The sequence below is a fragment of the Lutra lutra genome, chromosome 1 (assembly GCF_902655055.1).
Source record: "Lutra lutra chromosome 1, mLutLut1.2, whole genome shotgun sequence".
NCBI lineage: Eukaryota > Metazoa > Chordata > Mammalia > Carnivora > Mustelidae > Lutra > Lutra lutra.
The window spans coordinates 213,046,688-213,067,498 of NC_062278.1; the positions used below are offsets into that span (position 1 = coordinate 213,046,688).

Here is a 20,811-nt window from a genome sequence, read left to right on the forward strand (position 1 = left end):
ATTTCACAATATCTACAAATATCAAATCATTATGTTGTATACCTAAAACTAATATAGTGCTGTATGGCAATTACACCTCAATAAAATTATCTTTTAGGGGCACCTGGGGGGCTCAGGCAGTTAAGCATCCAAGTCTTGATTTCTGCTCAGGCCATGATCTTTGGGTTTTGGAATCAGACCCCACATTACAGGGGAGTCTGTACTGAGCAGCGAGTCTGCTTGAGCTTCTCTCCCACCCTCCCCTCTGCCATTCCCCCCACTCACACACTCTCTCACTTGCTTTCTCTCTCTCTCTAAAATAAATATGCAACTAATATATCATTGAACATTATATCAAAAACTAATGATGTACTAAAAGTTGGCTAATTGAATTTAAATAAAATTAATAAATTGAATAAATAAAATATTTTTTTAAAACTGTCTTTTAACAGATACTAAATAATGAATTCTGTTGACTCTGATCCAAAGTTTTCATGGGGTAGAAAAATGAGCAGAGTAATTCTTCATGTTGGGAAGTTCTTATAATACACAGGATCACATCTTCTTATACCACAAAGATTTAAAAACCACCTTCAGGGAGGCTTTCAGTAGAAACACCACTAATGCTATGCAAATACTTAAAAAATAGAAGTGAAGTTTCTGAGAAGTTAATCACAAGACAGAGTCTCAGGAAAGAAAGGATACAGACCGGTAGTTTCCTATGGCAGTCCCTCTGGAGCCCAAGTCAGACTTAAAACAGGAAGTCTTTGTAACACACACAGACCAAGACAAGATGTCCTCTGTGCCTGGGCTCACAGTTGTCTGCATCATGAGAAACAAAAATCTACTGTTGCCAGGTAGGTAGAATTATAACAATAATGACAGATAACTAAAGCTATCTGGGAGCTCTCTATCCAGTTAGAGAATATTCTATGTTCTTGATAATCTGTTTTGTTTCCCCCTTTCTCTCTAAAGGACAAAGGGAAGAGATTTTTAAGAAGGATGTTGGCTCATTTTTATCTAGTCTCAAAGCAGAAAATCAGTAAAACTTACTCCTGGAGCCAATCCAACAGAGATTTCTCATTTTATCAGCTATATTGGCTCAGTTTCTTCAGAGAAAGAGAATGAATATAATGTGTGTGAGTGTGTGTGTGTGTGTGTGAGAGAGAGAGAGAGAGAGAGAGAGAGAGAGAAAGGGGGTGAAGGAGAGAAAGAGAGAGATTCATTCATTTTAAGGAATTGGTTCATGCAATTGTGGAGGTTGGGAAATTGATATTCTGTAGGGCAGGCCAGCAGACTGACTCGATGTTACATCTCAAGTCTGAAGTCATTCTGAAAGCAGAATTTCCTCCTCCTCAGAGGAGGGCAGTCTTTTTTCGCCTGAGGTCCTCAACTGATTAGATGAGGTCCACTCACATTATGGAGGATAATCTGCTTTACTCTGTGTCTACTGATTTAATTATTAATCACATCTAAAAGACACCTGCCCAGCAGGTGTTTGACCAAATATCTGGGTCCAGCCAAATTGATACATGAAATTAACCCTCATACTGCCTATACTATTTTTTTTCACAAGGGTACATAACCAAATTCTCTGAAAACTCTAATGAACTAAGAAAAACATCATCCTCTAGTCCATGGGCTTTGTGTGGGTCATGGAATGGTTGAAAGGGCAATAACGGTGCATAATAGAAAGGACAGCTTAATGCTGATTGGTCTTTATTTCCCTCAATGGTTAGGATAATACCTGTTACATAGCAAGTTAAGCGTTCCTTATATATTGTCCTTGTTGGTTGTAATTTGTTCCCTTGTTTTTGTGAAAATAGTCACATTTCTTATCATCTGCTGTGTGGAACGTGATTAGTTTTAATGCTGGGCACATTTTAGAAAATAGTATGAAGGCACTGAGATATGGAAAGATTTTTCATAGAGTTCATTGCCTCCCATGAATGGAATGAAACTCTAATAGGTGGGCAGGTGATTGCCTGTAGAGTAGTCCCTTCACACTTGTAGTGGTTTTGATACCATGAAGCCTGTCCAGTGACTCATCACTCAGGGCCAGCTTAGGGGATAAAGGGAAAGGCTGTGCCCTCGATGCACTGTAGGATGGCCAGGAGCTCACTTGTTATGAACCGTAGAAGCCATGGGCACTGCACCTGGAGAGGCCACTTAACCAGGAAACGATGGCTCTACCTGCTGGCGCCTTAGTTCTTACCACTTACTTACCTCAGCTTCCCCTCTTGTGTTTCCTGGGCTTCCTGCCCCGCCAATACTACTGTAAGGTGGACTCAAACTTGGGGCTGGCTGACTCCTAAACCCATGCTCCTCTTGTGTGCCCCAAAATATGTGGGTTAAACAGGGGGCAATAATCCTCTAAGAGAAATCCTCAAGGTAGATTTCTACATTGTCAGAGAACAAAGGACCTGCCTATGGGCAGAGCACACCAATCTGTGGACTTTGTGCTTCAAGATTTATCCCCTCCATCGGGAGAGGCCATAATTTCTAAGTTGTGTCCCTGATATCAGCTGTCTGTGTATATTCTGTCCCCTTACCTGTAACACTGAGATTTCATGAGGATGGTGTCCATTAGTGACTGATTCCTTATGGAATCTAGGGAGAGGGAGGTAATAGGGCTGGTCCTATATAAGGTACAAGAGTCTTATGGATGCTGCTGGAAAGCTGTGAGCTGCATGGTGAGAGCCACATCCCTAGGAGGCAATGACCATGCCACCAGGAGTTGAAATTGGAATTCCACTCTCCTCCCTTTGTTCTCTCACTGGGTTTTTTTTTCTGCTGTAGGACTTTTGATGCTGCTGCTGTTGACACTGGGAGCTGTAGCCCAGTACAGTAGAGGTGAGTCTGCAGACTTAGTGACATAAGCTAAGGAGTGCATATGCTGGGTCTGGGTTCTACACTGACAAGGGGAAAAGGAGGCTTATTCTCCAAGTGAAGCTCCAAGATGGTCTTCTGGAGATAAGAGAAACTATTTCTTCATCTCCAAATGTCCAGTCTTTGGTCTTTTCCTCTTTTGATGGCAGCCATCCCTTCCCTACCTTCGCCTGCTCTACTCATGGACTCTTAGCTGGCAGCTGACTTCATCCAATTCTGTGAAACTTCTGGCTGTGGTCTCCATCCCCACTGCTAGTTCCCCCACACCTGTGCTCCCTGGTGCTCTATGAACTCTCCATGGGCCAATACCACCACCCATCGCTGTTCCCTGGGATTCAGTTCTTCATCTGGGGAGATCTTCACCAGCCTGTTGGAAAGCTTTGATGGTACAGGGTCATGGGGTGCTGAAGAGCCAGGGAAACAGAGAGGAGAGATGGTGGAGCATTCTGAGCCCTCAGCCTCACTGAGAGTAGCACCCAGCACTTCATCTAGGAAAAGAGAAAGGTGACAGGGCAGGGGAATTATGAGGGAAGTGGAAGGTTTTCATGATCAGTAGGTAGACTGTTGAGAGCTTAAACAGCAGAACTGAGCTATGTGAGTTTAAAGTCCAGCTCACTGCTGATTACATCTGACATGTAGGAAATTATTTCTCCTCTCTGCCTCAGTTTGCTTGTCTGTAAATTGGGGACAATCATTGTCCTACCCCCCATAGATTGAGTAAGATTTAAAATTCACATGTATAAAGAACAGGTAAAGACTAGTTCAAAGCAGACTGTCAAACACAAGTTATTATTATAGTCACTGCTGTTATTACTGTGATTATTCTCATAGCACAAAGAAAGGGGAGAGAAGTGGAAGCAACAGGAGAGAAGAAATACTGACGTCTTCAAAGCTCAGGGCTTCCTCCTGGAATGAGCTCACCAGGAACTCCTGCCCCATCAGGATCATGGCTTCCTAATTTAAATTTCCTCCAACAATGCACAAATTTCCCTTTTTCCCACATCCTCACCAAAAGTTTTCTTGTCTTTTTTATAACAGCCAATCTGACAGGTGTGAGGTGATATCTCATTGTAGTTTTGATTTGCATTTTCCTGATGATTAGTGGTGTTGAGTACATTTTCATGTACCTCTTGGATGTTTGGAGGTCATCTTTGGAAAAATATATATTCAGGTCCTCTACCCATCTTTAAATTGATTAAAAATAATAATATTTGGGAGGTTGCTATTGGGCTGTATGAATTCTTTATATATTTTGGATGTTAATCCTTTATGTGATAATATGATTTGCAAATAATTTCTCCCAAATTGTCAATAGGCTTTTCATATTTGATGCTTTCCCTTACTGTACAGAAGTTTTTAGTTTGATATGGTCCCACTAGTCTATTTTTGCATTTGTTGTCTTTGCTTTTGGTGTTGAGTCCAAAAAATCACTGCCTACACCAACGTCAAAAAGCTCACTCCCGGTTTTCTTCTGTGAATTTCATGATTTCAGAGTAGCATCATTTTTAAATTATCAAATTTAGGCTCAAAGAGATCAGTTGACTTACCCAAAGTCTTACAACTAATAAAGTGATAGAAGAATGTCCAGGTATAAACCTAAGGTGATTTTAAGTATTGGTGAGGATGTGGGGGAAAAGGAAACCTCATGCACTGTTAGTAGGAATGTAAATTGGTGCAGCCACTGTGGAAAACAGTATGGAGGTTCCTCGGAAAATTAAAAATGGAAACACCATATGATCCAGTGATTTCACTACTGGGTATTTACTCAAAGAAAACAAAAACACTAATTCAAAAAGATAGATGCACCAACGTTTATTGCAATATTATTTACAATGGCCAAGATATGGAGGAAACTCAAGTGTTCGTCCGTAATTGAAATGGTAAATAAGATGTGGCATCCATCTGCAACGGAAGATTACTCACCCATTAAAAAGAGATCTTGCCATCTGCAACAACATGAATGGCCCTAGAAGGCATACTGTCAAGTGCAATAAGTCAGTCTGAAAGAGACAAATCCTGTATGATTTCACATATATGTTGAATATAAAATGTAAAATAAAACCGGACTTTTAAATACAGAGAGCAACCTGATGATTGCCAGGGGGAAGTGGCAGGGAGATGGGCAAAATAGGTAAATGGGATTAAGAGTTACAAACTTCCAGCTATAAAATAAATAAGTTATAGAGACGAGGATCACAGCATGTGGAATATAGTCAATAATACTATAATAATATTGTTTGGTGACAAGCGATGACTATACTCACCATGGTGAGCACCGAGAAATGTTTAGAACTGTTAAATCATTGTGTTGTACATCTGAAACTAATATAACACTCTATGTTAATTATACTTCAGTGAAAATGTATCTTAAAAAAGAAAGAAAACATTTCTAAAGTCTTTTATATTTGGGTATATTCGACACACAATGTTACTTTAGTTTCAGATGTACAACATAATGATTAGACAAATTTATACATTATGTTATGTTCACCACAAGTGTAGCTACAATCTGCCCCCATAAATCAACAGATTGCTGTTATATTCCTTATGTTGTGTCTTTTCTTCCCACGATTTATTCATTCCATAATTGATAGCCTACATTTCCCACTCCCCTTCACCCAAACCCCGGCCCCACTTTCCTTTGGCAACCTAGAATTTGCTTTCTGTATTTATAGGTCTGATTCTGCTTTTTGGGTTTTTTTTTTTTGTATGTTTTATTCATTTGGGTTTTCTTTTTTTAGATATCATTTATTAGTGATATCATATGGTATTTTTCTTTCTCAATCTTATTTCACTTAACATAATACTCTCTAGGTCCATTCATATTGTCTCAAATGGCATAATCTCATCCACTTTATGGCTCTGTAACATTCCATTGTGTATGTACCACATGTCCCTTATCCACTCATCTGTTGACAGGTACTCAGGTTGCTACATATATTGGCTATTATAATAATGCTGTAATAAACAACAATAAAAAAATAAGCTAAAGATCCCTATGCAAGAAAATAAGATAGTATTGTTTAGCACTGTTTAAATCATTTATTTTTCCCCTGAAATATTTTTAAGTATACTTTTTTTTAAGATTTTATTTATTTGTTTGACAGACAGAGATCACAAGCAGGCAGAGAGGCAGGTAGAGAGAGAGGAGGAAGCAGGCTCCTTGCTGAGCAGAGAGCCCAATGCAGGCTCGATCCCAGGACCCTGAGCAGCGGTTTACCCACTGAGCCACCCAGGCGCCCTTTAAGTATACTTTTTTAAGTATACTTATACTTTTTAAGTATACTTATTTTTTAGGTATCTTTAAATATACTTACTTGTAAGTATTTTTTAAAGTATCTTTAAGTATTTTTTTAAGTATTTTTAAGGATACTTAAATAAACTTTCAGGGTACCTGGGTGGCTCAGTCAGTTAAACACCTGACTCTTGATTTCAGCTCAGGTTGCGATCTGAGGGTCCTAGGATGGAACCCCAAGGGAGAAGGAGACAAGCCAACTTCTCAGCAGGGAATCAGCTTGTCTCCCTCTCCCTCTGCCCCTCCCCTTGCACTCTCTCTCTCCCTCAAATAAACATTCTTTTAAAAATATTTTCAAAATCCAAGAATTAAATTACTACGTATCTGCTTAAGAAATGATACAAAACTAGAAGGTATGCTTTTAAAAATCTTGTTATATCTGAATATCTTTTCAAAACATTTAAATAAAGGTAACATAATTTTAACTTAAAAAAAATAAGTCAATCAGAGATACCTAATTATCATATGGTCTCACTCAAATGTGGAACATAAGCAATGTTGATAAGGCAGAAGATGATAAGAGAAGGGAGGGAAAACTGAATGGGAAGAAATCATTGAGGGAGACAAACCATATGAGACTCTTGACTCAGGAAGCAAACTAAGGGTTGCAGAAAGGGAGGTGGGTGGGCAGATGGGGTAACTGGGTGATGGGAATTAAAGAGGTCATGTGATATGATAAAAAATAGTAATAATAATAATAAACGAATAAATATAATAATGGATTGGTGAAATAACCTTAACTTTAAAACAACACAGTTGTTAAAATATACTGAGAAAGAAAGAGAGAAAGAAGGAAAGAAAGGAAGAAAGAAGGAAAAGAAAGAAAGAAAGAAAGAAAGAAAGAAAGAAAAAGAAAGAAAGAAAGAAACTAATTTCAATCTCATAAAGAAAATCAACTATTTTTCTCAAATCAGAAAAGCAAAAAATTGGGTCATCTGAGTGGCTCAGTCAGTTAAACATATGCCTTCAGCTCAGGTCTTGATCCCAGGGTTCTGGGATTGAGCCCCGCATCAGGCTCCCTGCTTAGTGAGAAGTCTGCTTCTCCCTCTCCTTCTGACTGCTGCTCCCCTTGCTTGTGCTCTCTCCCTCTCTTTCTCTCTCTGTCAAATAAACAAAATAAAAATCTTTAAATAAATAAAAATTGCTTTTCCTTTAAGATGAAAATAAATACAACTTGAATAATGGAAGCTGAAACTAAAGTTTGCTTCAAAAAACATTTTATAATGACACTGAGGAGGTTTTTATTCAACAAAAATAGGATCATAAAAGGAAATTCTAATACTTAAAAATGGTTAAGATGGAAAATTTTGTTGTATGCATTTGGCCACAATAAGAAAATAGGAAAAAGCAAGAAAATATACAGTTTTTACAACAAGAAATATTTTCATGTACTCAAAATAGGCTTAGATGCATATCTATTGATAAGTAAAGGAAAATTTTCTAATATTTTTGAAAAGAAAAGAAAAAATACCCTAAAACTTACCAGTAGTCTGTGTAGTGGACTTATACATGGTTTTCTTTGTTTTCATTTTTACTTTTATATTTTCTTTGTCCTTCTAAGTATCCATGTGTCATTTAATATTTGGGAGAAAGGTAATTTACCATGGAATAAAAGGTGGTGTTGGGAGTCCCGCCCAGCCCCTCTATGCCTGAGAGGTATCCCTAATGGATCCCCTGCATTTGTACATGTGTGTCCCATGGAGGCTCATGGCTGGGTGAGCATGGCAATGAGCCCTGCTGATGGTGCGCCTGGATCCCAGCTCCTTCCTGGGAGCACACCTGTCAGGTTGAAGATTTCTCATATCATGTCTTCCCCTCCTGCACTCGTCATTCCCACCTGTCCCCCACTTGACTCCATGCCACCCAACAACCTTGAAGGCAGGTGTCCAGCTATTGCCACCATCTGTGAAGAAAGGAGGGCTGTCCCATTGCCCAGATGGGGGTGAACACGAATGCATCATGTGTGTGTCTTCCCACATCCTGTCATGTCCTGGTGCTGACACCCACAGCCTGTCCTGGGGCCTTAGAAGGGACATCCACGAGTTCAGGTAGGACACTCTGCTCTGGGGGACCCAGTTGCCTGCCCTGACTCTGCATGATGCCATGAGTTCTTTCAGGCTCTAAAGTCTTATTGCCCTGTTTGGAAGGTACAGGACCAAACATTCTGTCCCTGCATTTTGATGCATTCTTGACTTGCTAGTTCTCATTCAACTGTTATTTTTAGCCAGGGATGAGTCAGAGCCCCTGCTCTCTGGGTCCCTGAGATACTCAGTGACCCTGGCTCATGAAACTCTTTCCTCTCATGTGTAGAGAAGAGGGAGAGGTAAGAGACCAGACCAAACCCCCTCCCCCAGTGACTCAGCTGTGAAAACCTGCATGCTGCTTCCTCATTTCATATGTGTGACAGACTCTGATAAGAGAAACTTCCTCCAGGGTTGGAGGTAGCAAGAATCCTCCAGAGACATCCTCAGGCTTCTTGAAAATGCCTGACATTGGGAGCCTTGGACAGTGGATGATGAGGACTCTGTGGGGATCTTGGGCCACCATTGAGTAATGGGAAGTGGAAGCTGCCAATGGGCAGTGGCCAGACCACCTGACTTTACTCTCAGGTGGGAAAGAGTGTTACTCTAGACACACTCCAGCTGTGACTCCCTTCACTGACTCAGCATCGAGTGTGGTCTTCAGTGCCATCATCACCCTGACTGGAGCCCAGCCCCAGATCCTCAATAGTGCAAGCAGAGACTCAGTGCCTCGGTCCACGCCACATCTGCAGAAGGGTATGCTGACCTCCTTCCGGCCCCTATGATGGCACAGCAGAGTATCTGAATCTAGGTGCCCTCAGGCCCAGCCAGAGAGTAAAGATGAGCAGAGCAGTGAGCAGGCTTTCTGGAGAAGCTGTCCCCAGCTCAGACCTGCCCCAGGAATGCCACCTGCAATCTGAGTTCTCTCCAGTACCTATGGCTGAGTCAGGCTGGAGGCCAGGGTCTCTGCCTTATGAGAACTGATTCCTTTGGGATATGATCCTTTATCTTGTATTCTAGACATCAACATGTGTGAACGACCGTTGAGAAAGTCCTGTGCAGCCTACGCTGACTGCCGGAGCATGGACGACAGGTACTGCATGTGTGGCCCAAGACAGGAGCTCATTTCTGAGACAGCATTCAGGAATGAGAGTGAGAACATGTGTCAAGGTAAGAAAGATTTTGCACCTTCTATATCCCCATCCATGAGGTTTTGGGGTCACTAAGCTCACTTTTCCAGGCATCAGAGAGCTGTTCTGGGCACCTATCTGAGTTCTATCCCTCTCCAAACCCCAAGGCTCTGATACCTCCACAAAGTGCCACTCACACAATTTTGGAACATCTTCCCTTCCCACATAGCACTTTATTTTCAGAAAACAAAGGGGTGGCATTCAGGAGACTTCACAAGCTCACAGCACATTATGTTTCAGTGCAATATCTGTCTTCTTCTGCTTCATCAGTGGTGGCCAGGATGAGACCTTCCCTGCCCACCGCCCCCTGCCCCAGAATCCACACAGACTTGGTCACACCAGAATGGACCCAGGAACCCTGTCTAGAATTGTAGGAAGGGGGGAGATTCGAGGGTGGGCACACCTTTCCTGGCCAGCGCTCCCCTAGCCGACAACCCCACCTGGAGAAGACACCTCCTGACATGGTGAACTGGCTTCTTGGCCTTCCAACTTTAATTCCCCCTGCAAGCTCTGCCCTGAACCTCCCTGATAATTTTAGTTTATAGGCCTATAGGTAACTCAGGTGACTGGGACCTGGAAGACGTTGTATGGAGGTGGGCAGAGTAATGTGGACCACCCTACACACACTCTGAGATTGAGGTGAATGGAAGAGTCTTCCATCTGGACCAGATGGAAAGAGAGGGGACCATTTCAGAGTCCTGACCCTCTTCCAAGGAGGCCAACCCAGGCCCCATTTAACCCAGACCACTCAGAGACAGAAGATGGAGGGTGAGCCCCATTTGGCAGTGCCCACAGGTCTATGTCACTGGTGGAAGTCCAAGGGCCAAGAAAACAGAAGAATCTGCCACCTCTCGCCCATCAGCACCTGCTCCGTTCTCCAGCCACCTTCCCCTCATCCACCACTGACCTTGCTCAGATGCAGATTCTCACCACCATCTTTTAGTCCAGAGATTCCTTCATGGGGATCAGAAAAGGAAACTTCACTGCCCCAAAGCTGCCTGACTGAATGTCAGCCTCACTGTCTACCACAGCCCTGGTGGCCACTGTCCAGGTGACGCTGCCTGTCCAACTTCACCTTCATTCTCTTGACTCTTGCCCTCAAGCCCCTTAAAGGGCCTGGCTCAGGTGTGGGTTTTGCCCATCTCCGTGGAGCTGGAGTCTCAGAGTTAACGTGGATGGGAGCATGTTGTCTGCCAGGACAGCTGGGATTCCAAGAATTACACAGGCAGTGAGAATCTACCTGGGAAATGTCAGGACAAAGGCCAATGCTGGGAGCCATGACAGTTCCTGGTTGGGTACATAGCATTTCCCCTGCACTTGGTTCCCAGGAAGGCCCACCCTGGACTTGTTCAAATCCTCAGGTTGGGTAGCTTTGATGTCCCCACCCCTCTAGGAGTCACCCAGGAAATCTGAGGGTACCAGGCTTGACAGACTGAGAGGGCTTGGACCAGTTCCATCCACATCTGGACAACAGAACATCTAGCCACACTCTTATCTCATAACATAATCCATGTGAAATAGAAAAGGCACACATTAGCCACGGAAGAGAAAGCAGGCCTTCTCCAAGCAGATTTCTGCTATTGCCGGAGAACAAAGAACCTATATAAGGGCAAGACACATGGATTGGAAGAGTTTCTCCTTCAAAATTTTTCTCCCCTCCTTTGGAAGAGGTTTCAATTTCTATGTTGTGTCAATGACATCAGCTGTCCATGTATACTCTGTCCCCTTACCTGTAGCACCTGGGGTTCCATGAAGGTTTTCTTTGTGGTTATCCTTGACTGACTTCTTGGGGGGTCCAGGGTGATGGAGGGGATGCAGACTGAGTCTTGGCATTGTGTGCAGTAGAGGAGGCTCATGGATCCTGCTGGAAAACCATGGGCTGCAGAAGGCAATGGCCATGCAGTCATGGGTTGAAACTGGGATTGACTCTTATCTCTGTGTCATCTGCTTTTCTGTCCCAGGGATCTTGGTGCTGCTGCTGTTGACACTGGGGCCTGCACAGAAACTGAAAGGTTAGTCTGCCCAGACTACCCCACTGGGGACATAAGCTGGGGAGTGAATTCTGGGATCTGGGCTTTCTCACCATCAATGTGTAGGGAAGGGGGCTTATTCTACAAGTGACGCTCAGAGATGCTTTCTGGGTATACAAGAAGCTGATTCTTCCTCCCTAAATGTCGAGTTCTCTGAGCTCTTCCAGTAACAGCCATCCCTTCCCTACACCCCGCCCCTTGCTCTATCCCTGGACCCTCAGCTGGTATCTAGCTCCCTCCATTTCTTGAACCCTCTGACTGTGGTCTTCATCCCCTCAGTCTCTGCCCCCACAGACTGTGCCCAGTGGTGCCCTCCAAAATCCACGTGTGTCAATGCCACTGCCTGTCGCTGCTCCCCAGGATTCATTTCGTCATCTGGGGTGATCTTCACCAGCCTGTCAGAGAGTTGTGATGGTACAGGGCCTTGGGGTGGTGGAGGGGCAAAGAACCCAGGGGTTGGGAGATGGTGGGGCATTCCCAAGCCTTCAGCATCACTGAGAAGAGCACCCAGCATTTCATCAAAGAAAAGAGAGAGGTGACAGGGCAGGAGGAGTACAAGGGAAGTGAACAATCTGGTTTTCATGATCAGTAGGTAGATTTTTGATAGCTTTCACAGAAGAGCTGAGCTACGTGGGTTCAAAGTCCAGCTCACTGCCAATTACATCCGACATGTAGGAAATTATTTCTCCTCTCTGTGCTCCAGTTTGCTTGTCGATAAATTGGGGATTTAAAATTCACATGTGTGAAGAACAGGCAAAGACTAGTACAGGGCACACTGTCAAACACAAGCTATTATCATGGTCACTGCTGTTATTACTGTGATTATACTCATAACACAAGGAAAGGGGAGAGTAATGGAAGCAGCAGGAGGAAGCAACCTGGAAGCTCAGGGTCTCCTTCTAGCATAAGCTCACTGGGAGCTCCTTCCCCTTCGTGGTCATGGTTTCCCACCTCACTCCTCACAGCAGCCTCATGAGGCAGACAGAACTAACACGGTTTGTTTTTTGGGTGGTTTTTGTGTGTGTGTGTGTTTTTGTTTTTGTTTTATAATGTTACATTAGTCACCATACAGTATATCAATAGTTTTTGGTGTAGTGTTCCATGAGCTGGCACAGTTTTTATTTCCCACCTACATTCCTCTGTTCTGAGTTCTGTTTTGTTTCTATTTTTTAATTTTTTAAATTTATTTTCAGCATAACAGTATTCATTGTTTTTGCACCAAACCCAGAGCTCCATGCAATACGTGCCCTCTCCAATACCCATCACCTGGATCCCCCAACCTCCCACCCCCCACCCCTTCAAAACCCTCAGATTGTTTTTCAGAGTCCATAGACTCTCATGGTTCACCTCCCCTTCCAATGTCCCTCAACTCCCTTCTCCTCTCTAACTCCCCTTGTCCTCCATGCTATTTGTTATGCTCCACAAATAAGTGAAACCATATGATAATTGACTCTCTCTGCTTGGCTTATTTCACTCAGCATAATCTCTTTTTAGATTCCACATAGAAGTGAAATCATATGTCATTTGTCCTTCTCTCTCTGGCATATCTCACTCAGCATAATGCCCTCAAGATCCATATGTGTTGTTGCAAATGGCCAGATTGCCTTCCCTTTTATGGCTGAATGATAGTCCCCTGTGCACCTACACCACTTTCCATCATTCACTCAGGCGTTGGTAGAAACATGTTTTTTCCCTACCTTGCCTGTCATAAATGCTGCGATGAACTTGCCTGTTAGAAATGCTGTGATGCAGATATCTTTCCAAATTAGTGTTTTTGTTTCCTTCAAATAAATACCCAGGAGTGGAATTGTTAGATCATACAGTAGTTCTGTTTTTAATTTTTTCGAAGAATCTCCAGATTTTTTTCCCATAGTGGTTGCACTAACTTGCATTCCCTCCAATAGGGAGCAAGGTTCTCTTTTGCCCACATCCTCACCAATACTTGCAGTTCCTTATCTTTTTTTTTTTATAGTAGCCATTCCAACAGGTGTGAGATGATACCACCTTATGGTTTGGATTCACATTTCCATGCTGATGAGTGATGTTGGGTACTTTTTCATGTACCTGTTGGCCATTTGGATGTCTTCTGTGGAAAATGTCTATTCAGATCTCTACCCATTTTTTAAATTGGATTGTTTAGGTTTTTCTATTGTGTTGAATGAGTCCTTTGTATTTTTTGGATGTTAATCACTTTTCAGATATATGATTTGTGAATATTTTCTTTTAAATTATAGATTGCCTTTTCATTTTATTGATAGTTTCCTTTGCTTTACAAAAGCTTTCTGATTTGGCATATTTCCTCTTCTTTATCTTTGTTTTCTGGAGTCAAATCCAAAAAATCTGTGTTGAGACCGATTTCAAAGACTTTATCCCCTGTTTTTTTTCTATGAATTTTATGGATTCATTTTTTATCATAATTGGGATCAAAGAGATTGGTTTATCCAAATCAAAATTAATAAGATTGTAGAACCTAGATCAACGTCTCAAACAGAAGAGTTTTTATTCTTCAACAATGCAAGATTAAAAAAGAAATTTACATGACTTAAGTATGGCTAACATGGTATATTATATGTTATGGGCATTTCACCACAATAAGAAAATTAGTGGAGAAAAGGGGAAATAAACAATTTTCATACCAAGAAATATTCTTCATCTACTCAAAATCATCTAGGATGCATATTTATTGATAATAAAGGACAATGTTCCTAGTATGTTTGAAAAGCTGAGGAAAAAAAATATCCTCAATCTTCAAGTAGTCAATATATACTGGACTTGTAGGTGTATTTTCGTTGTTCTCATTTTTCATATTTTCTCATTTTTCATATTTTCTAAGATCCAGGTGTCATTTAGTACTTGGGGGAAAGATGCTATCAGAATTTTAAAAAGAGATGTTGTGACTATTAGCCAGCTTTGGTGCATTTGCATGTGTGTTTTATGGAGACTTCTGACTGAGTAAGTATGACAAGGAGATCCTACCACTAATGTAACTGGATCTCAGCTCCTTTCTGGAAGCATGTCTGTCTGGTTGAGGAGTTTCCTGTCCTCATGCCTTCCACACCTTGCACCTCCTTCTCAGTCAACACCCACTCAACTCCACCCCAACCTGCAACATTGAAGATAGTTCTCTTGCCATTGTCACCATCTGAGAAGAGAGGAGGGCAATCCCATTGCCCAGGTGGGGGTGAACACGAATGCATCAGGTGTGTGTCTTCCAACATCCTGTCATGTCCTTGTACTGACACCCACAGCCTGGTATGGGGTCTTAGAAGGAATGTCCACAGGTGCAGAGAAGAAACTTTGAAAGTTTTGGAATGTATAGGACCAAATATTTGTGCCTGCATTTGGATTCACTCTTGTGTCCATGGTTTTTATAAAACTGTTGCTATTTTCAGCTGATAGTGTCCAGCTCTAGCTCCCTGAGCTACTCAAAGAGGACCTGGCTAACAGACATCTTTCCAGTCGTTTAAAAAATAGGGAGAGATAAGATGCCAGAAGACATCACCAATGACTCAGCTGTGAGGAACTTTGTGCAGGTTCATTTCACATTCCCAATGTCTCTGACAAGAGGGGACCTCCTTCAGAAGCAGAGATAGTATAACTTTCACAGAAATATCCTTGGGGATCATAAAAGTACCTGACATTGGGAGCCTGAGGCAGTGGGTGATGAGGACTCTGGGGGGATCTTGGGCCACCGTGAGTAATGGGAGGTAGAAGCTGCCAATGGGCAGTGGCCAGACCACTTGGCTTTACCCTCAGGTAGGAAAGAGTGTTACTCTGTACAGACTCTAGCTGTGACTCCCCTCACTGACTCAGCATTGAAAGTGGCCTTCAGTGCCACTGTCACACTAACTGGAGCCCACCCCCAGATCCGCAATAGTGCAAGCAGAGACTCAGTGCCTCAGTCCACCCCACAACCCCTGCAGAAGGGTATGCTGACCTCCTTCCTGCCCCTATGATGGCACAGCAGAGTATCTGAATCTAGGTGCCCTCAGACCCAGCCAGAGAGCAAAGATGAGTGGAGCAGTGAGCAGGCTTTCTGCAGCAGCTGTCTCCAGCTCAGACCTGTCCCAGGAATGCCATCAGCAATCTGAGTTCTCTCCAGTACCTATGACTGAGTCAGGCTGGAGGCCAGGGTCTCTGCCCTATGGGAACTCACATCTTTGGGAGGTGACCCTTTGCCCTATTGTTTTCCAGACATCAACGAGTGTGGTCCCAAATCGACAGTGTCCTGTGGGAAATTTGCAGACTGCCAGAACACAGAGGGGAGCTACTACTGCACATGCATTCCAGGTTACAAGCTTGCTTCGGGGCCAAGAACATTCAGGAATGAGAGTGAGAACACATGTCAAGGTAAGAATTCACTTGTGTCTTCCATCGCCTCCTCCATGAGGTTTGGAGTCATGCAGCACACTTTCCCCAGGCATCAGAGAACCATCCTCAGAACCTACCCAGAGTTCTGTACCTCTTTGAACCCCAAGGCTCAGAACTCTCTGTAGAGGGTCACTTATGGAAGTTCAAAGAATCCCCTTTGCTCTTTGGCATTTTACTTTTGTGACATTTAAAAAAAAAAAAGGATGGCACTCAAGATATTTCAGGAGCTTACAGCAGTTTCTAGTGGAAAATCCCTCCACTTCACCATCATCAGTGACTGTGAGGATGAGACCTTTCCCACCAGAGCCCAGATGGGCTTGGCCATGCCAGGAAAACTCTCAGATCTTCTGGGCCATGTTGGACCCAGGGAACCCCTCCAGAAACACTACAAGGGGAAGATGGGAGGGCCAGCCCTGTTTCCTGGGTCTGTGCTCTCCCTGGCCAACAATTTCAGCATCCTGAACCCCCATCTCAGCTGCTCGGCCTCTGTCTGTCTCCCTGCACAAGGCTGACTGTGACTCTCCCAAATAATTTCAGTTCAAAATCCTGAGAGAAGACCAGATGACCAGGACCCAGAAGGATGTTGTGTGGAGTCTAAGCAGAATAACACGGAGGCACCCCCATATACACGTGGAGAATTGGGTGATGAGAAGGGGCTCTCATCTAGACCAGATAGCAGTGGGAGATATGGGGGACAAGCAGGTGAGCAGTTGCCCTGAGGGAATTAAAACAAAAGCTGTCACTGGGAGCCAGACAGCATCCTGGTTGGGAAATATGGTATATTCCCTGAATGTGGTTCCCGAGAAGACCCACTGTGGTCTTTGTCCAAATGCTCAGGCTGGGACACAGATTGCCATGTTGTCCCCACCCTGGCTAAAAGCTGCCCAGGGAGGCTGAGAGAATGGAGCTGAAGACAGGGAGAATTCAGGCCCATTCCATCCATATCTGGGCAGCTGAGCATCTGGGCACCACATTCACCCATAGCACACCTCGATGTGAATAAGAAAAGGCACCCACTCACGAGGGAGGACTCAGTGGGGCCTTCCTGATGCATCTATGCCCAAACTAGGGTCCCTGAATAACCAAATGACCACCTGGGAAAGTACCTGGTCTGACCTGACCCCAGGCCCCTTCCCCTAACACACACACACACACACACACAGATGCTTTCACACCTAATGAGCTGCTGTTGTCCCCTGCAGGCATCTTTTTCCCCACCTGGAACCCACCCCGTGGAATCAAGAGCCGGGTGAGTGGCCCCAGCAGGGACTAGGAGACAGGAAATCCTTCCTCAAAGCCCCCCACCTCTCCTGGTTGCCATTTTCCCCAAGATTCCACACCCATATTGAGGATCTCTGACTTCCTCATCTTCCCTCTCCCCAGAGACTCTCCCGCTTCTTTAAAAGATTCGAAGATCTGGGCAGAAATTTCATACCAGCCTTTGTCCAGGACACCATCCAGGTAAGGTCAGAATCCAGGGGAGACAAGTTGGAGGCATCTCATGAAGGCCCAGGAGAGCCTTGGTGTGGAAAGAGTCACCCCCAACACAATGGTGGCCTCCCTGAGGCACTGCTTCTCCTGAGGTGGGTGGGAAGAGCAGACATCCAGGTATTTGTACTCACCATTAGACACCCACCTGCACCGACTAACAACCTTTCATCTTACTTTTATGGAAATTGGATTTATGTCATCCTTGGCATTCATGAGCAGGATTGACTGTGAGTGGCTGGATTCCAGGGGCAATCCCAGGAAATCTCAAACAGTGTCACCTTTTCCCCCAAACAGATAGTCTCTAGGACCTTTACTTTGAGGCTAAGTGGACAGCCACTTCATGCAGTCTGTCAGGCCCATGATGCACTACTTCTGTGTCTGCTTTCCCCCAGGATGTCGTACAGGGGGTGGATGAGCTGCTGCAGACCCCTGAGGACCTGGAGGCCCTGCCCCGCTCAAAGCAACACTGTGTGGCCACGAACCTGCTCGCTGGCCTGGAGAATGTGCTGAGAAACCTAAGCCAGGCCCTGCCCAATGGGACATTGACCTTCAATGCATCTGCAGGCACAGGTAAGTACTGGGGTCTTCCCCAGGCTCTGCTCTGCCTGTTCTCCCACATTTGTTCCCCAGCCTCAGTGGAGTGTGTGACCATGCTTGTATCTCAGTATTATACTCATAAACAAATTAAAATAAGTGATTAAAAAGAAATGAATAAATTATGCTAAGTAAATTAAGTCAGAGAAGGACAAATTCTGGGTGATCTCACTTATATGTGGAATCTTTGAAAAATAAATAAATAAAACACAAACACGAGGTACAGATGGGTGGTTGCCATAGATGGGGGTTAGTGGGGTGCTTGTGAGGTGTGTGGGGGTAGGTCAGTAGGCCAAATGGGTGAAGGGGGTCAAAGATATAAAATAAATAAGTGATGGTATGTAAGGTACCATGTGACTATAGTAAATAATACTATGTTACATATTTCAAAGTTGCTACAAGAGTAAATCTTGACCAAAACGTTGAAAATAGAGCTACCCTATGACACAGCAATCACACTACTGGGTATTTACCCTAAAGATACAAATGTAGTGATCCAAATGGGCACATGCACCCAAACGTTTATAGCACCAATGTCCACAATAGCCAAACTATGGAAAGAGACTAGGTGTCAATCAACAGATGAATGGATAAAGAAGATGTGATGTGATATATATATATATATATATATATATATATATATATATAATGGAATACTATGCAGCCATGAAAAGAAATGAAATCTTGCCATTTGAAACGACATGAAAGGAACTAGAGGGTATTATGCTGAGTGAAATAAGTCAATCAGATAAGGACAATTATCATATAATCTCTGTGATATGAGAATTTGAGAGGCAGAGTGGGGGTAGTGGGGGGTAGGGAAGGAAAAATTTCAACAAGATGGGATCAGGAAGGAGGCAAACCATAAGAGACTCTTAATCTCACAAAACAAACTGAGGGTTGCTGGGGGGTGGGGGCGTAGGGATAGGGTGGCTTGATCATGGACATTAGGGAGGGTATGTGCTATGGTGAGTGCTGTGAAATGTGTTAGCCTGATGAATCACAGACCTGTACACCTGGGGCAAATAATATATTATATGTTAATTAAAAAAATTTAAATCTAGGAAGTTCTCATCTCAGGAAAAATAATTTTTAACTGTTTGTGGTGCCAGAAATTAACTAGGCTTCCTGTGGTGATCATTTTGCAATATAAATAAATAATTAATCATTATCTTGTAAACATGAAACTAATGTCAATTGTATCTCAACAAAACAAGAAATGAATATCTATGCTCAAGTAATCAACAAAGCAGGAAAAAATATCCACTGGGGAAAAGACAGTCTCTTCAATAAATGTTGCTGGGATGGGACACCTGGGTGGCTCAGTGGGTTAAGCCACTGCCTTCAGCTCGGGTCATGATCACGGGGTCCTGGGATCGAGTTCTGCATTGGGCTCTCTGCTCAGTGGGAAGCCTGCTTCCCTCTCTCTCTCTCTCTCCCTCTCTCTCTCTCTCTCTGCATACTTGTGATCTCTCTCTGTCATTAAATTAGCAAAAATCTTTTGAAAAAATAAATAAAATAAAATAAAATAAAATAAAAAATAAATGGTGCTGGGAAAATTGGATACTTACGGTATTAGAGAGGGCACAGATTGCCTGGAGCACTGGGTGTGGTGCAAAAAAGCAATGAATACTGTTATGCTGAAAATTAAAAAAAAAAATTTTTTAAAGAAAGGGAAAAAAAAAGAATGAAACTCGACCATTCTCTTACACCATTCACAAAGTTAAACTCAAAATGAATGAAAAACCTCAACATGAGGCAGGAATCTATCAAAATCCCAGAGGAGAACATAAGCAGTAACCTCTTTGGCATCGGCCACAGCAACTTCTTTCATGACATGTCTCTAAAGGCAAAGGAAACCAAAGCAAAAAACTTTTGGGAATTCATCAAGAACAAAAGCTTCTACACAGCAAACGAAACAGTCAACAAAACAAAGAGGCAACCCACAGAATGGGAGGAGATATTCATAAATAACACTACAGAGAAAGGGCTGGTATTCAAGATATATAAAGATCCCCTTCAACTCAACACACACAAAACCGATAATCACATCAAAAAATTGGCAGAAGACATGAACAGACACTTCTCCAAAGAAGACATACAAATGGCTATCAGACACATGAAAATCTCTTCATCATCATTAGCCACCAGGGATATTCATTTTTTTTATTTTTTTTTTATTTTCAGCGTAACAATTCATTGTTTTTGCACCACACCCAGTGCTCCATGCAATACGTGCCCTCCATAATACCCACCATCTGGCTCTCCCAACCTCCCAACCCCTGCCCCTTCAAACCCCTCAGATTGTTTTTCAGAGTCGACAGTCTCTCATGGTTCACCTCCCCTTCCAATTTCCCCCAACTCCCTTCCCCTCTGTAACTCCCCCATTTCTCCATGCTATTTGTTATGTTCCACAAATAAGTGAAACCATATGATAATTGACTCTCTCTGCTTGACTTATTTCACTCAGCACAATGTCTTCCAATCCCGTCCATGTTGCTACAAAAGTTGGGTATTCATCCTTTCTGATGGAGGCATAATACTCCATAGTGTATATGGACCACATCTTCCTTATCCATTCGTCCATTGAAGGGCATCTTGGTTCTTTCCACAGTTTGGCGACCGTGGCCATTGCTGCTATGAACATTGGGGTACAGATGGCCCTTCTTTTCACTCCATCTGTATCTTTGGGGTAAATACCCAGTAGTGCAATGGCAGGGTCATAGGGAAGCTCTATTTTTAATTTCTTGAGGAATCTCCACACTGTTCTCCAAAGAGGCTGCACCAACTTGCATTCCCACCAACAGTGTAAGAGGGTTCCTCTTTCTCCACATCCCCTCCAACACATGTTGTTTCCTGTTTTGCTAATTGAGATACCACCTTACATCAGGGATATTCAAATCAAAACCTCATTGGGATACCACCTTACCCCAGTTAGAATGGCCAAAATT

General features: G+C 43.2%; 1 protein-coding gene across 2 annotated transcripts in view; it reads left to right on the forward strand.

Moving 5' to 3' along the window:
* The first annotated feature begins 686 nt into the window (after positions 1 to 686).
* LOC125083379 (adhesion G protein-coupled receptor E2-like) overlaps positions 687 to 20,811 on the forward strand; it is a 36,465-nt gene continuing 16,340 nt past the window's right edge. For both annotated transcript variants that reach the window (XM_047699842.1, XM_047699848.1), the window contains exons 1-10: positions 687 to 836; positions 2,779 to 2,832; positions 9,205 to 9,354; positions 11,336 to 11,386; positions 11,684 to 11,818; positions 15,599 to 15,754; positions 16,313 to 16,477; positions 16,978 to 17,024; positions 17,159 to 17,236; positions 17,659 to 17,836. In XM_047699842.1, the coding sequence (XP_047555798.1) occupies positions 701 to 836; positions 2,779 to 2,832; positions 9,205 to 9,354; positions 11,336 to 11,386; positions 11,684 to 11,818; positions 15,599 to 15,754; positions 16,313 to 16,477; positions 16,978 to 17,024; positions 17,159 to 17,236; positions 17,659 to 17,836 (1,150 nt within the window). In that variant the 5' untranslated portion in view covers positions 687 to 700. The remainder of the gene's footprint in view (positions 837 to 2,778; positions 2,833 to 9,204; positions 9,355 to 11,335; positions 11,387 to 11,683; positions 11,819 to 15,598; positions 15,755 to 16,312; positions 16,478 to 16,977; positions 17,025 to 17,158; positions 17,237 to 17,658; positions 17,837 to 20,811) is intronic.